General features: G+C 27.4%; 1 protein-coding gene across 6 annotated transcripts in view; it reads right to left on the bottom strand.

The window, feature by feature from the left end:
- Nucleotides 1-19,561, bottom strand: part of LOC113556877 (neural-cadherin) — a 129,049-nt gene that overhangs the window by 35,525 nt on the left and 73,963 nt on the right. For 5 of the 6 annotated variants that reach the window (XM_026962087.1, XM_026962083.1, XM_026962086.1 and 2 more), the window contains 10 exons: nt 19,309-19,317; nt 11,300-11,491; nt 9,894-10,140; nt 9,565-9,781; nt 8,536-8,812; nt 6,476-6,647; nt 5,883-6,180; nt 5,051-5,176; nt 3,601-3,747; nt 3,311-3,502 (listed from right to left, as the gene is read on the bottom strand). In XM_026962087.1, coding sequence (XP_026817888.1) covers nt 3,311-3,502; nt 3,601-3,747; nt 5,051-5,176; nt 5,883-6,180; nt 6,476-6,647; nt 8,536-8,812; nt 9,565-9,781; nt 9,894-10,140; nt 11,300-11,491; nt 19,309-19,317 — 1,877 coding nt within the window. The remainder of the gene's footprint in view (nt 1-3,310; nt 3,503-3,600; nt 3,748-5,050; nt 5,177-5,882; nt 6,181-6,475; nt 6,648-8,535; nt 8,813-9,564; nt 9,782-9,893; nt 10,141-11,299; nt 11,492-19,308; nt 19,318-19,561) is intronic. The other variant, XM_026962088.1, reaches the window with a different exon arrangement.

Below are 19,561 nucleotides of genomic sequence, written 5' to 3' on the forward strand. Positions count from 1 at the left end.
AAAATATCCTACTAATATAATTCTTTGGAAAATCGTCTTCGACAATTATATACAGCCAACGAAGACATGGCGGTTTAGTGTAGAAATACGATAATATATATTATATAATTATTAAGTATTTCTCTCTGATCGAACGTATGAATGTTTCTAATGGAATAGTTCTGCAAAAATTAAACCGGAAATGTTGTTAAAATATAATTATTTATGATAAACCCGTGTTATATCCGTAAAAAAACCACTAGTTATAACAAAAATTATTGATACCTGACTCGGGTGAAAGACACCTCTTTCACCGTCAAAAACTACAGCGATAAATTATCATATTCTCTATGCGGAACTTACAAAATAAAATGTAAAGAGAAAAGCTAACTATGGTTGCCCATTTGATTGGAAATTTTTTATCGTCTTTTTATATTTATTGCAGTTAAATTTAACAAAATATCCAGCATCAAAATTTAAAAATATGTTTTGCAGGTGGTACGTTTTATAGCCGCATTTTTTATTGTTGCTTGATTACGAGATCCTGTATAGTAAGTAGGTAGGTACTTACTAAACCTTTTTAACGCAGATCGGCTGTTACTTAATAATAATATACTTCCCGTTAATATAAAAGCTGAGAAACAATAGTTAAAGACTGATAAGTTATCAGTGGTAACCTTTTTTGAGACATCATATTGTATCGGTTTTTATAAATCACGTTAAATTTTTGCACAATTATACACGAGCTTAAAAGTTTTAATATTGATAATAACTATTACATATTTAAAATCATTATGTGCATCATTAAAGTGTACACAATAGATTATAAATATCAAACATACGTAGACAGCGTATATTAATTAGTTATTTGCATTTTTAAACCTACATTATATTATTTATCACGAAAATTATACAATTTCAGACGGATTTTAAGACGACTTTACTAAAGAATAATATCATTGATGTAAGAAAATTTAATTTAGCATACAAAAAAAAGAAAAGAATTTTTTTTTTAATTTGATTTTGTTGAAAGATGGAGCAGATCAAATAAGGAATAGTGTTAATCATAGGACTCACTCCTATCACTGAGACTGAGTTATTCATAATATTTAATTTTTAAATTGTTTAAGTGTTTTTTTAACGGTCGAGACTTCTTTTAAAATAATATTTAAGCTAAAAAATGAATATGATATTTCAAGATGTTATTATTCTTTATTTTTATAAGAAGTATTATAACTCTACCCATATAATTGTTAGCTATGTTATTATATTATATGTTGTCGATCTTTGTCAACTTGTTTACGTACTGAATAATTTTGGTGAGATATCCTAAAAATAGTTGGTGCGATATCGTCCATTTGTATATTATTATAATAAAATGTTTCGAGTATTTTTGATTTTTTTTAGTTTTTTTTTTAAATTACAACATTTCCGGTCGACTAATTAGTGATAAATAGTTATAGGTACTAATGCTACTTAATAAACATACGTATACTTGGCATTTATCGGGAAGATCTACATATTAAACTACACGGGAGAAAATCATAAAATTCACTATATTTACCCTGATCGTTACAGGACAGGTTTTAATAAAAAAAAAAAAAAAAAAAAAAAAAATTAAAAAACCAAATGAAAAAAGAGGGATTATTAAAAATGAAAAAGCGCAATAACAAAATTATAGTAAAAACATTGTTTGTTGCCTAATTACACAGACCATGTACGGTGGTCCCAACACAGTTTTATAAAAAAAATGTCACAATTTTAAAAATGTGTTTACGTTCAGAGGAAAGTCTCAAAAATATCATATCGACTTTTAAAAATCACCTCTGGAGCATTCCTGAAAAATTCTCCAATAAAAACGTTCACAATAATAATGTATTATTATTGCAAACAAAAAATTCCAAAAGTATTATTTTTTTTCCTGTTTGCTTAATCTTTAAAGAAAACAAAAATTAAAAATCAAAATACTGGTACATTTATTATAAATGTACCTATATATTTATATATATATATATTATATATATATAAATATCAGATTCTTAAGAGTTTAGAAAAATAAACAATTAGGTAATGCAATATTATGCAAATAAATAAAAATAAAATGAAAATAATGGTGTGCTTATAAATTCAAATACCGTGGTGGCCTATTATATTAAACAAGGATTGTGCGATTAATATTAGAAAATAATAAATCAGACTTGTGCGATTTCAAATTATCAAAGAAACACAAAAGAAAAGTGATGTATAGTAAAACAAAAAAAGCTTGAATTATATTTACACATTAAACCTAATATTCAACTGCACATATTTAACAATTTTTTTGATGAAGATTATATTAATACCCGTTGACAAGACCAAATTTATTAATTTATTTGCAGACGTTTTCCTTTATTACCTACATGTATGTATAATTTTAGATGTTAAAAACGTTAAACATTAGTGTATCGAAAAAAAATGAATTGATAATAGTAATTTAAGTATTTTTGTGTTTAAAAAGTTAATAGGTAACAAATAAAAGTATTAAGGTTATTTATAGTGAATTTATATCAATAAATATAATTTTATTTAGTCTCATTACAAATATGCATACATTCACTTAAGTAGTTTAATTTATTAGAAGTATTAAGTATTTATAAAAATATGTGTATTGTGTAAGATTTTTGAGCTATAATTAAATAACTAACGAAAAATAGTTGAAAACAAATCACAGTACAAAATGTATCTGAGAAAACCATTACATAAAAATGAAGATAAAACACCTAACAGTTTTTTATAAAAATGTGTACGAGTTATTTTTAATTTTTAAATGAGTTATACAAATAATTATAAATTAGGTATTATTTATCATTTTTGATTGCAGTTGAATATTGTGTCGTTATCTATCGAGTTGTTTTTAAATTTACGAATAAATATTATTCAAGTGTTAGATTAGTATCTAATGTTAGAATTCAGTACAGGGCGTGTCGCGAAAGTTTGATACTTTGATTTGAAATCGACTAACTTATGCGACATGCCCGACTCTTTGATTCAGCTGACAGCGAAACCATCAAACAACCGTGAAACAATAGGTAATATATTTTGTTTATAATGTGTATGAACAACATTGTTTGCACAAAACGACGATCGTAATGAAAATACATACGAAATACAGTCGTGATTGAACGTTTAACAAAAAGTTGTGATTATTGCTGGTGCACGGCCGCGAGCTATCGTAATAGATTCGATTGTTTCGCTTTCAGCTGTAGTTTTTTTTAAAAAACTAAATTATTACAACTGTCAATATTAGTAGTTAATTAATATAAACATTTCGGCGAGACTATTGAAAACTTACGTCGAGTGGTTTCTTTAAAACGATCCACCCGGATTCCGGTTGAATCTCAAAGTAGTCCAAATCATCACCCGGGTACGGGGCGGTGAGCGAATAAACGATCGCGCCGTTATTGTCAGCGTCCTCGTCGGAAGCTGACACTCTCAGAATGTTCGTACCGATGCTGGCGTCTTGTTTCACGTTTTCCACGTATTTCTAAGTAATGTTTCAAATAATTCGTCCGTAATTCATTGAATTCAAAACGTGACGATGGCATAATATTAGCACTTATAATATTATAATTATTATATTACCTGACGGTCAAACAACGGCGGATTGTCATTTACGTCAGTGATCTCGACTGTGAAAGAGCAAACGCCTTCCAGCGACGGATCTCCCTGATCGGTAGCTTTAATTGTGACCGATACAAATTTGCCATCGTCGCCTTCTCGATCAAACACCTAAAATTTATTTTCCAAATAATCAATAGATTAAGTTGAAATTAAAAACTTTGAAATTCACAACAGGTAATAGTAAATTAATAACTAATAAAATATCAAATGAGGTTGGTAGGTACGTGCACAATGTCCGAAGTATGATGAGGTGTACATATAAGTTTTAGTTTGGAGAACGAATTTTATAAGTGCACCTATTATTATAGTATTAAATAAATAATTCCATATATATATATATATGGGCCTGTAAGCTAATATATTTATAATTCATAAAATAAAAATTAAAAAAAAAAATTTTTTTTTGCATTAAAATCATATTTAAATGATTACATACGTCTTTATCTATTTAGATGTAAATCAAATACATTAATAAAATAAATTAAATTTATCGTTCATGAAATAAATACAATAATCTTATTCATTACACAAAAAAACTAAGAAGTGAAGGGTTTTCATCAGACATTTTTGCCAGTTTCATAATTGTATCAACGTAATTGTCGGGTAAATAATTATATTTACTAAAGGAACACAGGGTCTTAAAGGCACATGCGATAACTGAACGCTTAAAGGTTAGGACGTTGTAAGAATGCGTATAAGATATAAAAGGGACATTTAAGTATATAATGCTTTAATTCAAGTTCTCGAGTCCAAACAACATTAAGATAATCTCGTAACACAGAGATTATCAAATTGTGATTGGCGAACAAATTTTCTGACCCGCAAATAAGAAATTTATTTTTTAAATTATTTATTCATTAATTGTGAATACAATAAGGTTTTATTTTATCTTTTGATTTTGTCTTTATTATTTATTTATTTTTTTTTTTAATAAATGTGTACATTCAATTTTAATAAACTATCAAAAATTTCCTGAATTCCTTAAATGGCTCTCTAAAAATGAATAGTTGATTATATCCTTTGTAACATATTGAATCGTTTTCAGCTATAATCATTTGGTCACGCCGTTTCATCAGTTCTAGTGAGTTCCAATAAACGCACCCAAACAAATAAAATAGGATCATACAACATGTATAATAATATATCTATCACATAACAATCGATAATGGATCCAATGTAATAAATTTACTTTTACTTTTTATAATGATAAATTGTAATTATATCGAAAACGGTGTGCATGTCAAAATATTTGTATACGAGACAAAAGCGAAAAGGAGAAAAAATTCAATGGTTAAAATTGTAACATTAGACGTCTATAATACACTATATTATAACAGTATCTATATTGTATTTTTACAATACAAAAGTGTGAAAAAACGTAGCAAGATAGGTGTAAATATAATAGTCATACCTTGTTGGTAGAAACTTCGCCTGTTTCTTCGTCGACAGTGAACTTTGTGCCTTTTTGATTCGGCTGCTGGACAATCGAGTATTTCACTTGTCCGTTGACGCCTTTGTCCTCGTCAGTCGCGTGAACCTGTGGGTCATTATTATCATATGATTTTATTACATAAGTTATTATATGAAACATTGGCATCATCTTATACATAAACATATACAATTATCACTAAATTGACTTTTTTGATACAAACAGATATCGCTATAAATTGCGTCCTATTTGTAATTTTATTATGTAAATTATATTTTCAATTTATAATTATTATGTCTATAGCTAGGGATATTATTAATTATTAAATCAATATTTTTGAAACTTGAGATTACAGGCAATAGAATTGCATTAATATTGTTATTATATGGTTAAAAAATATTGGTTATGATGTTAATGTTGTTTATAATTTATAAAAAAATTAAGTAAGTGGTCAAAATTCGTATAATGATTCTCTGCAAAAAGTTCAAACAAACAATTATTTTTTTAATTGCAATTCTTTCATTTTTACTGTATCATTCTTCTTATTTTTGTTCCCCGACTTTTCGGACTAATATAATTTGTATTACTGCATATTTCTTTGAAATTTACCCAAATCGCAATACATGTAGTATATAACTATAATCTTTTCAGTCCCAAAGGTAATCGGGTTATACCAATGCTTAAAGTTTAAAAGTAGATCACTGCCATTCAATTTACAACTATTACAGGGTAGATCGCCTACTACACAAAAGCTGTACATTATATTGTTTTCTTTTAAATAATATTATAACACGAATTTTCACGGCCTTTATACCTTAAGCACCGGACTGCCATTTGGCGCGCCTTCTTCGACTTTGGGGTTGTACTTGGCGCATTCCCTGAATACCGGCTTGTTGTCATTGACGTCGGTGATGAAAACCACGACGACCGCGGTACTGGTGTGGATGGTCGCCGCGCCGTTCACGCAACACGCTCCATCGTCCACGGCAGTTACGTTTAGTTCGTATTTGTCCCTCTCGAGCGATATCGATTTCGAGTGCAGCCGGATTACACCGGTGATCTCTTCGATGACAAACTGACCAGAGGACGTGCCGCTACCCACGAATCCAAATCTGAAAGCACGTTCGACATGACAATATAACGTATTATAGTTTTTATTATACGAGTCAAAAAAACTCGTCATGTGTAAACAATTAGATACAGTTGATTTATAAATTAAAAAAGAAAAACTCAGCATTCGTACTCAAATACATATTTTAAATACTTTTCGTAGTATGTACCTAGTATAGCACTTGAATACTTTTAAAAAGTATATTTTACAAGACTTCGCAATTATTATTTAATTGCACTAATCTTAATAATAAGTAGGTATGTTTAATAAAATTCATGTAGAATAAGTATGTGTACCTGACATTATCACCATCCTTGTCGGAAGCCACTACCGTGGTCACAAGCGTATTGGGACCGGCATTTTCGTCAACGTTCGGCGTGTACACTTGCTGTGAAAATTTTGGTTCCTCGTCGTTTTTGTTTTTCGTGTAAATCCGTATGGTGGCCGTTCCTGTCTTTGGAGGTTCCCCTATAATGCACAAAAAATGCACAATCATACAGTTAGTTGTTGCCACGTTCGTCATCGTCATTTATTTTATATTATTAAAATAATTATCGTTGTATCTTTATCATTATCACTATAATTTAATGCGGGCGACAACCATCCATCGTCTACCTCTGACGTAAGTACAGTGTAGTTAATTAATAAAATTATGTCTGCTCCGGGTACAAATTTATAGTATGCCGAGATGGTATATAAAGAGGGGTAGTAACTCACCCTCATTGATTTAACTGAGATGAAATTTTTGGGAAATCTGTAGCCCCCATACTTTTTCCTTATTAATCTATGTGGATATTTCCCATACACTCTTCTATTACGTCGGTATATTTGAAAATAGTTTACAATAAATATAAGTTTACAAGAATATAATATATAATATTTATAAAAGTTGTCAGTCTGCTACAGATTCAGCTAAACTGACTTGTGTCTTTATAATCTTCTACGAATAAATATGTTTTATTTTTCTCGTCGCATCTGAACATTATTGTTAGTCTGTTAATAATGTTTATATAATACGATATGAATTTTAATATCTATCAATTGCTCACAGATTTGAGTAGTATTTTCAAATACAGTAAGTGCATATAGATAAAAAATATCAAAAGTACATGAACATATTAATAATTTTATTATTACTATTTGAAATTCAAATATTATTATAACGAAATTGACAAAAAAAAAAATTAGTAATTCTATTCAACAAATAATAAACGAAGAACCACTGTTTTAACTATAATTCATACAACGGAATTTTCAAAGTATTAAAATTAATTTTACGGTATATAATATGAATATGTTATTATACATAATATTATTAATTTATTTTAGGTATTTAAAGGATTCTATAGTACGTCGTTGATAAGTTATTTAATATACGATAGGCACATCTTAATATAGGCATACTAATAAATTTTATTATTATTATATATTGCTTGTTATAAAATTAAATATAAATATTAAGTATAAATAGACGTAACTGATGATAATACAATAAGACATAGGAGATATTTTTACAAACGTTAAATTTTTAGAATATAATATATATTTTTTAAATTTTAATTATTTTGATAAGTCGGTTAATTATAAATGATTGCGGTCTATACTTGGTCACCACTGCTTTACACTATTATTTACAGCTGAGCGACTTATTGCTGTTATATTGTTGTTATAATCCGTTTACTTCGTCGAGACTACATATTCTTAAATCGATTGAACAGTTACAATTGCTATATTATACGATTGCATTGGTAAACAAGATGATAACGATATATTATTAATTGTACCGGATGCAATAATAATCATAATAGTGATGTCATACACGTAGAAGATAAAATATAATTGTTTCAATAAAATATGAGGGTCGTTGACGGGTAGTGGTAGACGTGTACGGATTTCGAACTTTGTTAAACTATAAATATATAGTTTTAATAACAATATATCTCGTCAAATATATAACTGTGTACATAAAAAAGTAAAAAGTGTTCTTGATACTTTGTCTAAATTATAGTGGTTCCCATTTAGTATTAAGGCTGCACAGACCCCTAGCTAACACTTGATTTATGGGAATAAATTGAATCTAGAAAATCCATTATTTTTTCGTATAATATATGTGTGGAAGTTTTCTGCGCGTGTACAGTTTCAAGTTTTTTTTTACACATAAAAATGAAGAAAAATTCTTTTACCGCGAGTTTCGTTCGGCCGAACACAACCATTGACCTCGCCCCAAATATCGTAACTAGTAGACGACGATCGTCTCTTAGGAACCACTGGACTTCAAAGGAAGTCAACAATGTATTGTTTTTTAACGAGAAAAATACATTTTCATTAAAAGTAATTTTATAAAAAACGACCATACCTTTGTCCTTAGCGGTCAAAACGAATTCGTAATAGGCGTTATTGTTGTCGGCGTCCAGTTGCTTATTGTTGTTGACGATTCCTGAAGCATCGACTGCAAAATGATCGTCACTCACGTGGTACTCGATCTCAGCGTTTTCACCAGAGTCTGCGTCCATAGCTTTCACTTTTAGTATGGAAGTTCCAAGCGGGATATCTTCGTCCACGTTGTGTGCCTGGTAATCGGGAAGCTCAAACTTGGGCGCATTGTCGTTGACGTCCGTCACGCGAATGGTGAGCTAATAATGTATGCAAATAGTAAGTTATGACATATTAATATCGGTAAAATAACATATTATGTATTTCGGGTTGGTCAAATCGAATAATTAATTGCGCGTAAGCACAAATGAATGCGTAAATAAATAATATCATTTGTTTGGTGTTAAGCCCCCAATGATAAATATACCGAATGAATCACATCTTCTCACCTGAGTATAAACCTGCAGTTACCCTCTCAGTGACTTTTTTAACATTCAAAAATGTACTAGTTGAAAGCAATATTAGCAATATTTGTTTACATTACAATTGTTTTTTTGACCGAATACGATGTAGGTAGCTGCTTATTATTATCATTAAAAATATTGTATTTATTCTTTTATTTATACTTATAATATATAGCTATGTCTACGACGTGGTGCTTTACTTATTTACCTCTTCTATTTTACGTCAAATGTTTTACTTAGGTCGTATGTATAATGTGTTGAAGACACCTAATACATTTGGTTGAGGGTAACTGGTACATTTTACTTTAAGTAGTTTGGGGGCAAAGGAGAATTTGTATGAAAAAAAAAAGTAATTTTGAGGGCGATTGGCATATTATGCGGCTCTCACCTAATGGCTAATGTTAATAAGTGTAAAATATATTTTAAAATATTTTACCTACTTATACACTATATTTTTTTGTTTTTGATTTAAGCTCAAATAATGATATTTAATAAAAGTTAATATATTATAATATTATAATGTAAACTATAGAGTGTACAATACGTACCTCGACGGACGTTGAAAATCCACCAGAATCCTCGGTAGCAGTGACGATCAATGAGTATACATGCGGTTGTCTCAAATCCTCGAAATCCAATTCCTTAGCTAGTTTCACGATACCGGATGTCGGCCCAATATTAAACGTCCCAGCGCCTTGGCCCTGGGCTTTGAGCGTGTAACGTATCTCTCGGTCAGCAAACGATTTAGCTTTTACTGATATTATGCTGCAGAAAATAAGAATAATATATCAAAAAAAGACCATTTTGCGATTATTTATTTTTTTTTTCGTTCCCCGTAAACCACGACGGTTAGTTAAACTACTATAAGTATACGTACTCGGAGTCTTTTCTTTGATTTTCCGGTATTTCCGCTTCATATGACTGCATGTAAAACTGCGGAGCTCTCTTGCCACCGACGATCGATAAACGTTCTTCGGGTGTCGACTGAAAACGGCGTTCATCCATCCTACCGTTCTGGTCTTCAGCCTTTACGTACAAAACGTATTCCATGTCCAATTGGAACGGATCGGTTCCTCTGGTTCGAACGACACCTGACCGCTCGTCCACCTCGAACCTCCCACCAGCTGTTGACGAAAGAACCACATTATTTATGCCACATATATCATACAAATTATATATAATACATAAAAAGTAAATTGAAAAGCTTGATAATCTATATGGTTTTCGCTTTCTTTGAGCTTGCCGGCATTAACACTCAAAATTTCTTTTCACCCGTGTTTCTCGAGCCTTATTTGTCACAATAACCAGATTATTGACATCCAAATTATAAATTTGTAAATCTTTAATTTTAATTTTTTGAATAATTATTATGTAATATTTGATTGAAAGTAGCTTGTTTGTAAGTTTGAAAGCGTAGCCGTTTTACTTAAACATATAAATGTATACCACGACTAAATTTTTCAAAATCCAACTTTCTTTTTTATCATTTGTAATGTCTATGTTAAAATTGTATGCACAATTCGTTAATATTTCAAATATTTATAAACACTAACTCAAATTTTGTATATATTTCATCCTTGATTACTCCTATTTTATTTATTTATTTATTTATTTATTTAAATGCATATGTAGGCTCAAGAAAAATATAAAAAATATAACAAAACTAATACAATATATGTATTTTAAAAAGTTATCCCAACTTTATAGAGCTTTTCGAACTTTTAAGTTTAAAAATTTTGTGAGAAATTCGTAAGTATTTTTAAGTAAAAATTCAATTTATTTCTTTTTCATTGTCCATCACTATCCTTGTGACTATCCCTCTTCCAATAACTTCTACATTTGTATTCTTATTTAATATATAAAGCGATCACTACCATTACTAAAATTGTTTGATTTTTTTTTACCACGATCTTTATAAATTGTAATATTATAACACGTGATATAAGTTCACACTTATATTCCATGATGGAAAAATTTTTTTATAAATAAAAAAAAAATAAGAATGGGTACATAGCAAAAAAAATTGTAACCGTCATATGTAATTTTTTCAGTAAATTTATGTATTTTTTGTTCATTGTGTATTTTAATATATATGTATAATATAAGTACTAAAAAAATATAAAGATCAGTAAAGTGAACAAACTCGGTAAGAGATTTGTTCGCTAGTAATCTTATCATGAAAATTATAAAATAATAAAAAAAAATAACAACTCCGTCTAATTAATGGACGAGTCTTTCTAATATTCCCTAATATTTTAATCGAGACCATTGTCGGATACGTACTTCTGTCCCTAACGATGAAGTAATGTATACTGTGATCGGTGTCCGGATCGCGTGCCTGAAGAGTGAATATTGGCGTGTTCGGTGGCGCGTTTAACTGCACTACGGCTTGCATTGGCAGCGGTCGGTTGATGAAGTATGGAGGCTCGTCGTTGACGTCTTTTACATGTATTATAACTCTCTGATTGTCCGTATCTAGAAGCATAAAATACATTATATTATACATCCGATCCGTATCAGATCGTCTAATGGACGTTTGTAAACCCTAAACAATCGAAACTAAATAATTCTAAAGAGGCGCAGCGAGTAAAACAATAAGTAAAAATATAATATCGTGCAAGGTATAATATTATGCACTTATTTAATATATAGAGGTATGTGCAAGGTCGAGGGCAAGCATGCAGCCGCTCCCAAAATCTTGGTTTTTTTTTCTGTTTTCTTCGACATATAAGCACCCACAAATACGTATCAATAGGCAACACTAATATAAATATATGTATATAATATGTCTATGACACAAGCTTAATAATAAGTATAACTAGCCGTCCATGGGGAATGAAGGGCATAACTGGAAAATTTACCTACATTAAATTGAAATTCAATTTGAATGTAATATGTCAGATCTCCGTAGTGCACCCTTAATTTATACATTATCTAATCGCGATTCATTAAAAAAAATGTATTTTTTCATTACGAGTACGCTTCTATTTTCGAATCCAAACCTACGTTTAGCACCTACCTAACTTAATCTTCACGTTCGTATATGAAATAGTACTATTTCATGAAATATCTTTATGTATAGCTACTTTAAAAACTAACAAAATCATGGCGTTAAACAGTCCAATCAATATTTTACTAGCTATTATATAAGTTCCCAGTGAATAGGTTAGTTATAGTATGTACTATTATATTTTATTACTAATCCAAATATACGCGTATTAAGTATTTAAGTATTACACTCGTTAATTGCAATTTTTACTCGTTTTGTAATAATAAAAAGGTGTTCCATGTTTCAAATATAGGCAGTATGTAAGTTAATAAATAAACCTAATTTTTAAAATATTGTAAGTAAACAATTTATATAGAAATTGTTGTTGGTATTTTTATGTTGTCGATATTATGTTATTTATGTATTTATCTTAAAAAAGTCAATTTTTTAAAATTTTTTTTCAAATTTCCATTTTGTTCTAAATGTTTGATTTAATGGAATATTTTTAAATCAAATGAAAAAAACAATATTTTTCCAACAGTCAATTAACCTAAGATAAAAAAAATGAAAGGTTTTAACTTGACTTAAACTTTTAAGTTTTTGATTAATTAATGCCCATATTTGATAGATTTTAACCGATGCGTCCGATGAGCAAATGTCAAAATTAATAGTTTTTTTTAAAATTTTATATCGTTATTTCATAAAAATAAAAAAAAAAACGTTCAAGAAATAATAACAAGATACGCAATGATTGAATTGTCTATTAAATATTCTATTTAAAATTGTATACTATCAATATGACAAGGCTATAGAGAAATGGACCATATTACATCACGGAACAATAATTCACCAAGCATGCTTAATCCCTTTTATTTCCTCAATATTGAAAAAATTCGATTTTTAGGATTTTAAATAATATACTTAAAAAATATATTTTTAAATTTTAGTATTATTGTATTATCGGAAGTATCTACTTAGAAAATGTCAGTGGAAATTAAACTTGTGTTTTTCAAATATTAACACCACTATTCTGATGTAAATTATTTAGTAGATAATTTTTATGAACATTTTGATTATCAAAATCAAAATTCAAACGAGTATTTTTTTAGTTATTTAAATTTGTGTACTAAGAATTGAGAAATCCATTTTAATGATTTTGGAAGATATTTGGGAGGTATGTTAATTTTAAAATCTTAATAATCATATCAATCTATCAAAATAAACAATTTGTCATAATGGTATAATAAATGATTTTTAAAGATGAATATTATCCTTATAGCGCAACATTTTAATAACTAAGAAACTACTTATTTTTATTTTTAAATTGTTATGTACCTAAATTAAAGGTTTTTTTTAATCAAAAACATCTGCTTAACAATTTACAGTAAAAAAGGTTGGATCTCATTCGAAAAATTAAATTCATATTGCCATATGACAATATAAATGTTAAAATAATTATAAATTAATGAAAATATGGTTCTTATGGTTAATTAAATGATTCGGGCGCATTAACATAATATATAAAATCCAGTGAAAATATGTTTGATATCAATGCGGACCTTACAATCAGTGGATATTGGAGTTCTAACAATTTTTACCGAAATATGACTTAAGTATAATATTATAATATATTAATTTAATATACCTTTGATAAAATAATATTAGTTTTGTATTAATCATCTTATTTATTATTATTTTTAAGATGTTAGTTTCCGTATAATTTTATACCTAATATTTCAATTACGCGTAATTGTTTTCAATTAGTTTCCAATAGATATAGAAATACAATTTTTTATTTATAATAGATAATTAAAATACAGATAGTTTTTTATTTTTTTTAAATGTATAAACTATTACAAGGAATATTCCACTAACATTGATATAAAATCTGTCTATGTACATATAGAATTATAGGTACTCTTCGAAAATTTATTGTAACGAGTAATATATATATATATAATCTATTTATCTATATTTTTCTTCAAAAATGACCTCTGTCGTATAAATAAACAATCATAATCAATGTGAATTATTATACTCATGCGCGTTCATAAGGGTATTTTTACAGAACAACTCGCAGTATATATCATATTTTTTTTATCGCTCAGGGCTAAAACCGAAACTCTAAATAATAATTTATTTCAATGTTGTTTTCCTAAGTCGTAAAATATTTTGTGTTTTTAATAAGCTAACGAAAACATATGATATTAAATACGTTTACGGTCCTACAGCGTTTTATTGGCTAAACGCGTATATAGTTACGAATCGTGCGTATATATCTATAATACGTTTTTCGTAGACCGTTCAATGTAAAACGAGATTTCGTCTCGAATTGTATATATATATGTATATATATATATATACACGAAACAACGTTATTCAATATTTGGTAAGCAATATAATACCGGTAAATTATTATTTGGCCGCCGCCTTTTGATGACGATAATATTATATGGGGCCTGTGCTCCTTTGAAACACAACGAGACATTCGTTATAATATATTAAACGTACATGGATCAAGTGTAACGGAAACGGATTGGCTACAGCGATAATTGCTCAGAAATGTTACAGAATAACTTTAGATGTTTATGTATACCAACGAGATAAACAATGTACTCGGAATTTCACAAACGGAACGATCAGCGTATATTTGAAATTACCCGTAGCAGAAGACCTATAATACCTATATATTCAACAGGCATGCTCACTTCACCTTTCCAGAATTTATTCAAATTCTGATTTCGAATTTTTTATACGTACTTTTCAGGACCCGTGTTTTAATTTCGTATCAATCAAATTTATTTTTACCACCAATTCATTCACCAATATCTCTCCACAATGTAGTATACGTACAAATAGTCTCTTTTTTGTTGTTTTAATTTTTGTATTATTATTCAACTATAATTCTATACGTTATCTATAGTAAAATGTGATTTAATATTATCAATATCACTAAATGAACACTATTTTCCGAGGTTTATTTTAAATTAAAAGTTAAAAAATAATTCATTGGTTTTTTCTGTTTTAATTATAGATTTAATTTTAGATTATAAAACAATGATGTTAAAGTTCTTGAGTGACCTGTTATAAGGATTTTGGTATGCATGCATATATACTTAAAAATAATAAAAGTTGTATCGACCGCACTGCTGTCCACCACTTTAAATTTTTATCACAATTTTTACGTTAATGAATGTAAACAATGAAAAAAAAAGTCGATATTGAAATATCAATATGGAATAGATTAAGTAACTAATTTTAGAGTAAATTTGTTATTTGATTTATATTTTTATTTATTTATTCATTAATTATATTTGAACTCATAATCGTAATATTAGTATTAATATTGCTATTTTCATATCTAAAAAAGCTTATATTATTTAAACCCATGTCGCATAACAAAAAAATACTACGTAGACTAAAATAAAGTGGTAATGTTTCATATAAACATTAAACATATTACCTAGAAATCTACCCATTAAAAATAATCATTAACTTTAAAATACAATTGTACAGTCCGTGTACAGTTAAAATGACACGTAGGTATTTTCTGGTACCTACGTACTTATATATATATATATATATGTATATAATAAGTATACGTCCTTTTCAAGCAATAAATCTTATTTTTATTTTAATCAACTTTCCACAAGACTTCCGTTGAACGTCAGAAAAATAAAAACTGAGTATTATAAATTAAAAGAGTGAAAAAAATATAAAAATTCTACCTACTGGCCTATTAAAAAGTAAAGCGAAGTAAAGCACTAACGTTTACAGAGCATCTTAAAAAAAAAATAACATTAATAGTAATAATAATAATAAATTGTAAAGTTATTTGCTTTGGTTTAGTTAAATTTTGTTGATTAAAAAAACCACAAAAAAGCCAAAAATGGTACTAAAGCGAATTTCAGTTGACATACAAATAAGAATTGAGCAGAAGCCGAAACCATTAATGCATTGAGCAACATTTCTGAAAGATTTTATGTATCTATATATAAGGGTAAATAAATAAACAGAATATAAAAATAAAATGTTTAAATAATTTCTTAAAGTAAATCTTGTATAGACACTACTGCAGATAATATAAAATGGCTTAAAAAGTCCATCCTAAAAATAAAATGTGATTAATAGAAAATAACCAGGTAAAATGTCAAACTCTTGTACCTAACTAATTGGATTCTGAAAAAAATAACTGAAAGTTCTAATTTTAAAAGTATAGTCACTATACTAAGTGGTGCTGTCGAAACTATTGGAAGCATGAGTTTTTTCTCGAAGAGCTTTCGTTATGACGCAAACTATACACAACAAGTAATAAAAACTATAAACAAATTAATCAAACAAGTTGTATGTAAGTATTATACAAACGTTTTTTTTTTCGAAGAAACTAATCGAAAAAGTAATTTTCATATTAAATGTAAACATAATTAATTGAAAAGTAAAAAAAAATTATTATTCTCTCTGACAGTACATGATACAAGTATGTTAGTATATATAATAAATATAAAGTAGTGTACTTCCTTATCGACCGGAGTAAACGGTTTTAATTTAAAAGCGTTGGTTACGCTGGAAAAATCGCTTTCATAAGTTATACAAAGGATTTTTTTTAAAGATAAATACCAATTTTCTAGAAAAAGTGTTTTTGATAATAGTTATTTAGATAATTGAATGTATATAAAAAAAAAAAATTAAATTAAAAAAAAAAAATTAATTTAAATCATATTTTTTCTACTGATTTTAATCGTTATATTTTATAAGTATTTTTTTTATTCAAAGTTCAAATGAACAAATTAATAGACCGATATTTTGCAGGGATATACTTATTTGCCAATCATTTAAACATTAAATACTTATAGGTTTTATATAAATTATATTTTTATAATAAAAATTTCTAAAAAAATATTCTGCATAGAAATATTAAATTTTAAATTTAAAAATGTATAATGTCATTCAAAAAAGTTAAAAGTTTAAAAATTCCTAAAATTCCTAAAACACATATTATTAAGGAAATGAATGTTTATCTTAAAGATCTTTAAAAGAATCACCTTGTGTAATACACATCAAATCATAATATGAATTTACACACACTGGTTTAACGAATGAATGATTAGTACGCGGTTAGTATTACGAATATTACGATAAACCAATCAACCAAACAAAATAAAATTCAACAATTCAAATTCTGCAAAATTTAACACATTTTTTCAATTCCAAAATAAGAGAAGCTATGAAATCTGCACTACTTGGGGCCACATAATTAATATATTATGACAATAAATCTTTATTTTGCAAATCACATGTTTTTTACAACATTGTGTAGGTATGTGGGTATTTGTCAACTTTCGAATCGACACAATTAACTAAAAATAATAATTTTGTAGTTTATACGATTCATAAACAAATTCACTGTTGACATATAAAAATACATCATAGTCTTATGGATAAAGTTATTAAAAGCGCTGAGAGAAAATCCATAAAAAATCAATAGGTGATACAAATGTATTTTTACAATCATAGTTATTACATTTTAGTTCAACTAGAAATATATGATTTAAAAATCACTACTTGAGTCATATAATTTTGATCATAACGAAAACCTTTAACTAAAATTATATGGTCAATATAAACTTATTTGTTGTAAAATTTACAAACATTTTGGGGGCCAAACAAAGTATGTAAAAATTGTAATATTCCATGTTTTTACGGTTTAATGATATAAAAGTTATGTGATGAATATCAACCTGAACATTTGTATACAACTGTATTTTTGTACGCGTCTTTCAACTCAACTCAAGTAAAGCTTTTAATTACTATTTCTATTGTTTAAGGTTTTTATAGTGCGCTAGCTTAAATATTTATTTTAGAACTTGAGCTGGTTGTTTGAAGGAATTCATTTTCAATTATAAAAGTTAATAAAACTTGTTCCCGAAATTCGACGGGTAAAAATAATTCAGAAGCTTTTATGTTTCTAACTTTTAGCAAAAAAAATATCCAAATACAACGCGTTTGATGAATAAATTATGTAAACAATTAAATATAAAAGGAGTCTATAACTATCAAGTGTCAGATATTTTAAAAATAAACTTTTTGAAGTGATCATTATGCATTGTAATGATGTATTTAACTATGAAACTTTAAGTTTTACAATTTTAAATTAATTTACAACATAACTTTATACTAGATTTGTTGCTTTATTGTCTAAGATCTAAACACGTGCAATAGAATAACTGTTGGTAGCTATACATAAAATACCAAAGAAACTATTTTTTTATTAAAAAAAAAAAAGATCATTATGTATCATTTAGAATCTAAATTTTGGATTTATGTTTCCCTAAATGATAAAAAATAAAAATAATCCCCCTCTGGCGTATTTAACAACCATAACTAAAAAAAAAAATGTAATTTGCGTCACTTTAAAATAGAAAAAATAATTTTTTTAGCATATTTATATCTTTTTTAAATCATTCATTAATTTATTAAATTTCATTTTAATAAATACATTTAAAATTAAAATGTATATAAAGTAAAAAAAAAATTAAACTAATTTTAATATTATAGGTATACATAGATACTTTGTGTATAAATGAGTTATATATTATTTTATTTCAGTTGATAATAAAATATGTAAAAATCAGAAATATTATAATTCATTATCTAATACTGTTCATTTTATTAATATGGTCCATATTATTTATTCAAGTCGTATGTGATAACTGATTCAAGTTTGGTAATATTATAAAGTAAATTTCGAAAATTTAAATTTAAAATATGGTACAAATTACACAATATGCTATTTCTTTTCCTGGAAAATCGAAGACTACCAAACTACTAAAATGTATATTTAGATGTGGTAAAAATGTCATGTTATTATTTTTATATTATGCTGCATAGTTACATAGGTAATACAACCTCACTTATTGTGGTGCGAATCAAAGTACTAGAATTTGTGCAATATTATCATTTCCTTCCGATAGTATTACTAAAATTATAGTTAAATTACAGTGTACAATAACATGCAACGTGCGACATATTTTCCTTAATACTTTTATACAATAAATCGTGGTGAATAATAAAATAAAATAAAACGTTACTTCTACTAGTTACGCTTTATTATTTACAGATTCTAGGTATCTATAGTGTATACTACATAATATATATATATATATATATATATAATATAATACAATATACGATATACTACTTGTGCTTTTACATGACAATTGACAATGGCTACACACAACATAATATTGTTAAAATAACTACATATTGTAAAATACACACACAAAATAGATTTACTGATACTCACATTTCACTCCTGAAATTAGCATGAAAAAAGAAAGAAAAGAAAAAACGGATTAGCATTATAATAATATAGTTATATTAGTAATAATAGTAATGACAATAATAATATATGCGCACGTACACAATGCAACGTTTAATTGTTTTTGGTTATGACTTATATTATATATGACGTATATATTGAATTATATAGTGTTGTATGCGTATAGAGCGCATGTATATTATCATGACGTCGTCTAAAAATACTTTAATGTGATTCC

Source organism: Rhopalosiphum maidis, chromosome 3 (assembly GCF_003676215.2).
Source record: "Rhopalosiphum maidis isolate BTI-1 chromosome 3, ASM367621v3, whole genome shotgun sequence".
Taxonomy (NCBI): domain Eukaryota; kingdom Metazoa; phylum Arthropoda; class Insecta; order Hemiptera; family Aphididae; genus Rhopalosiphum; species Rhopalosiphum maidis.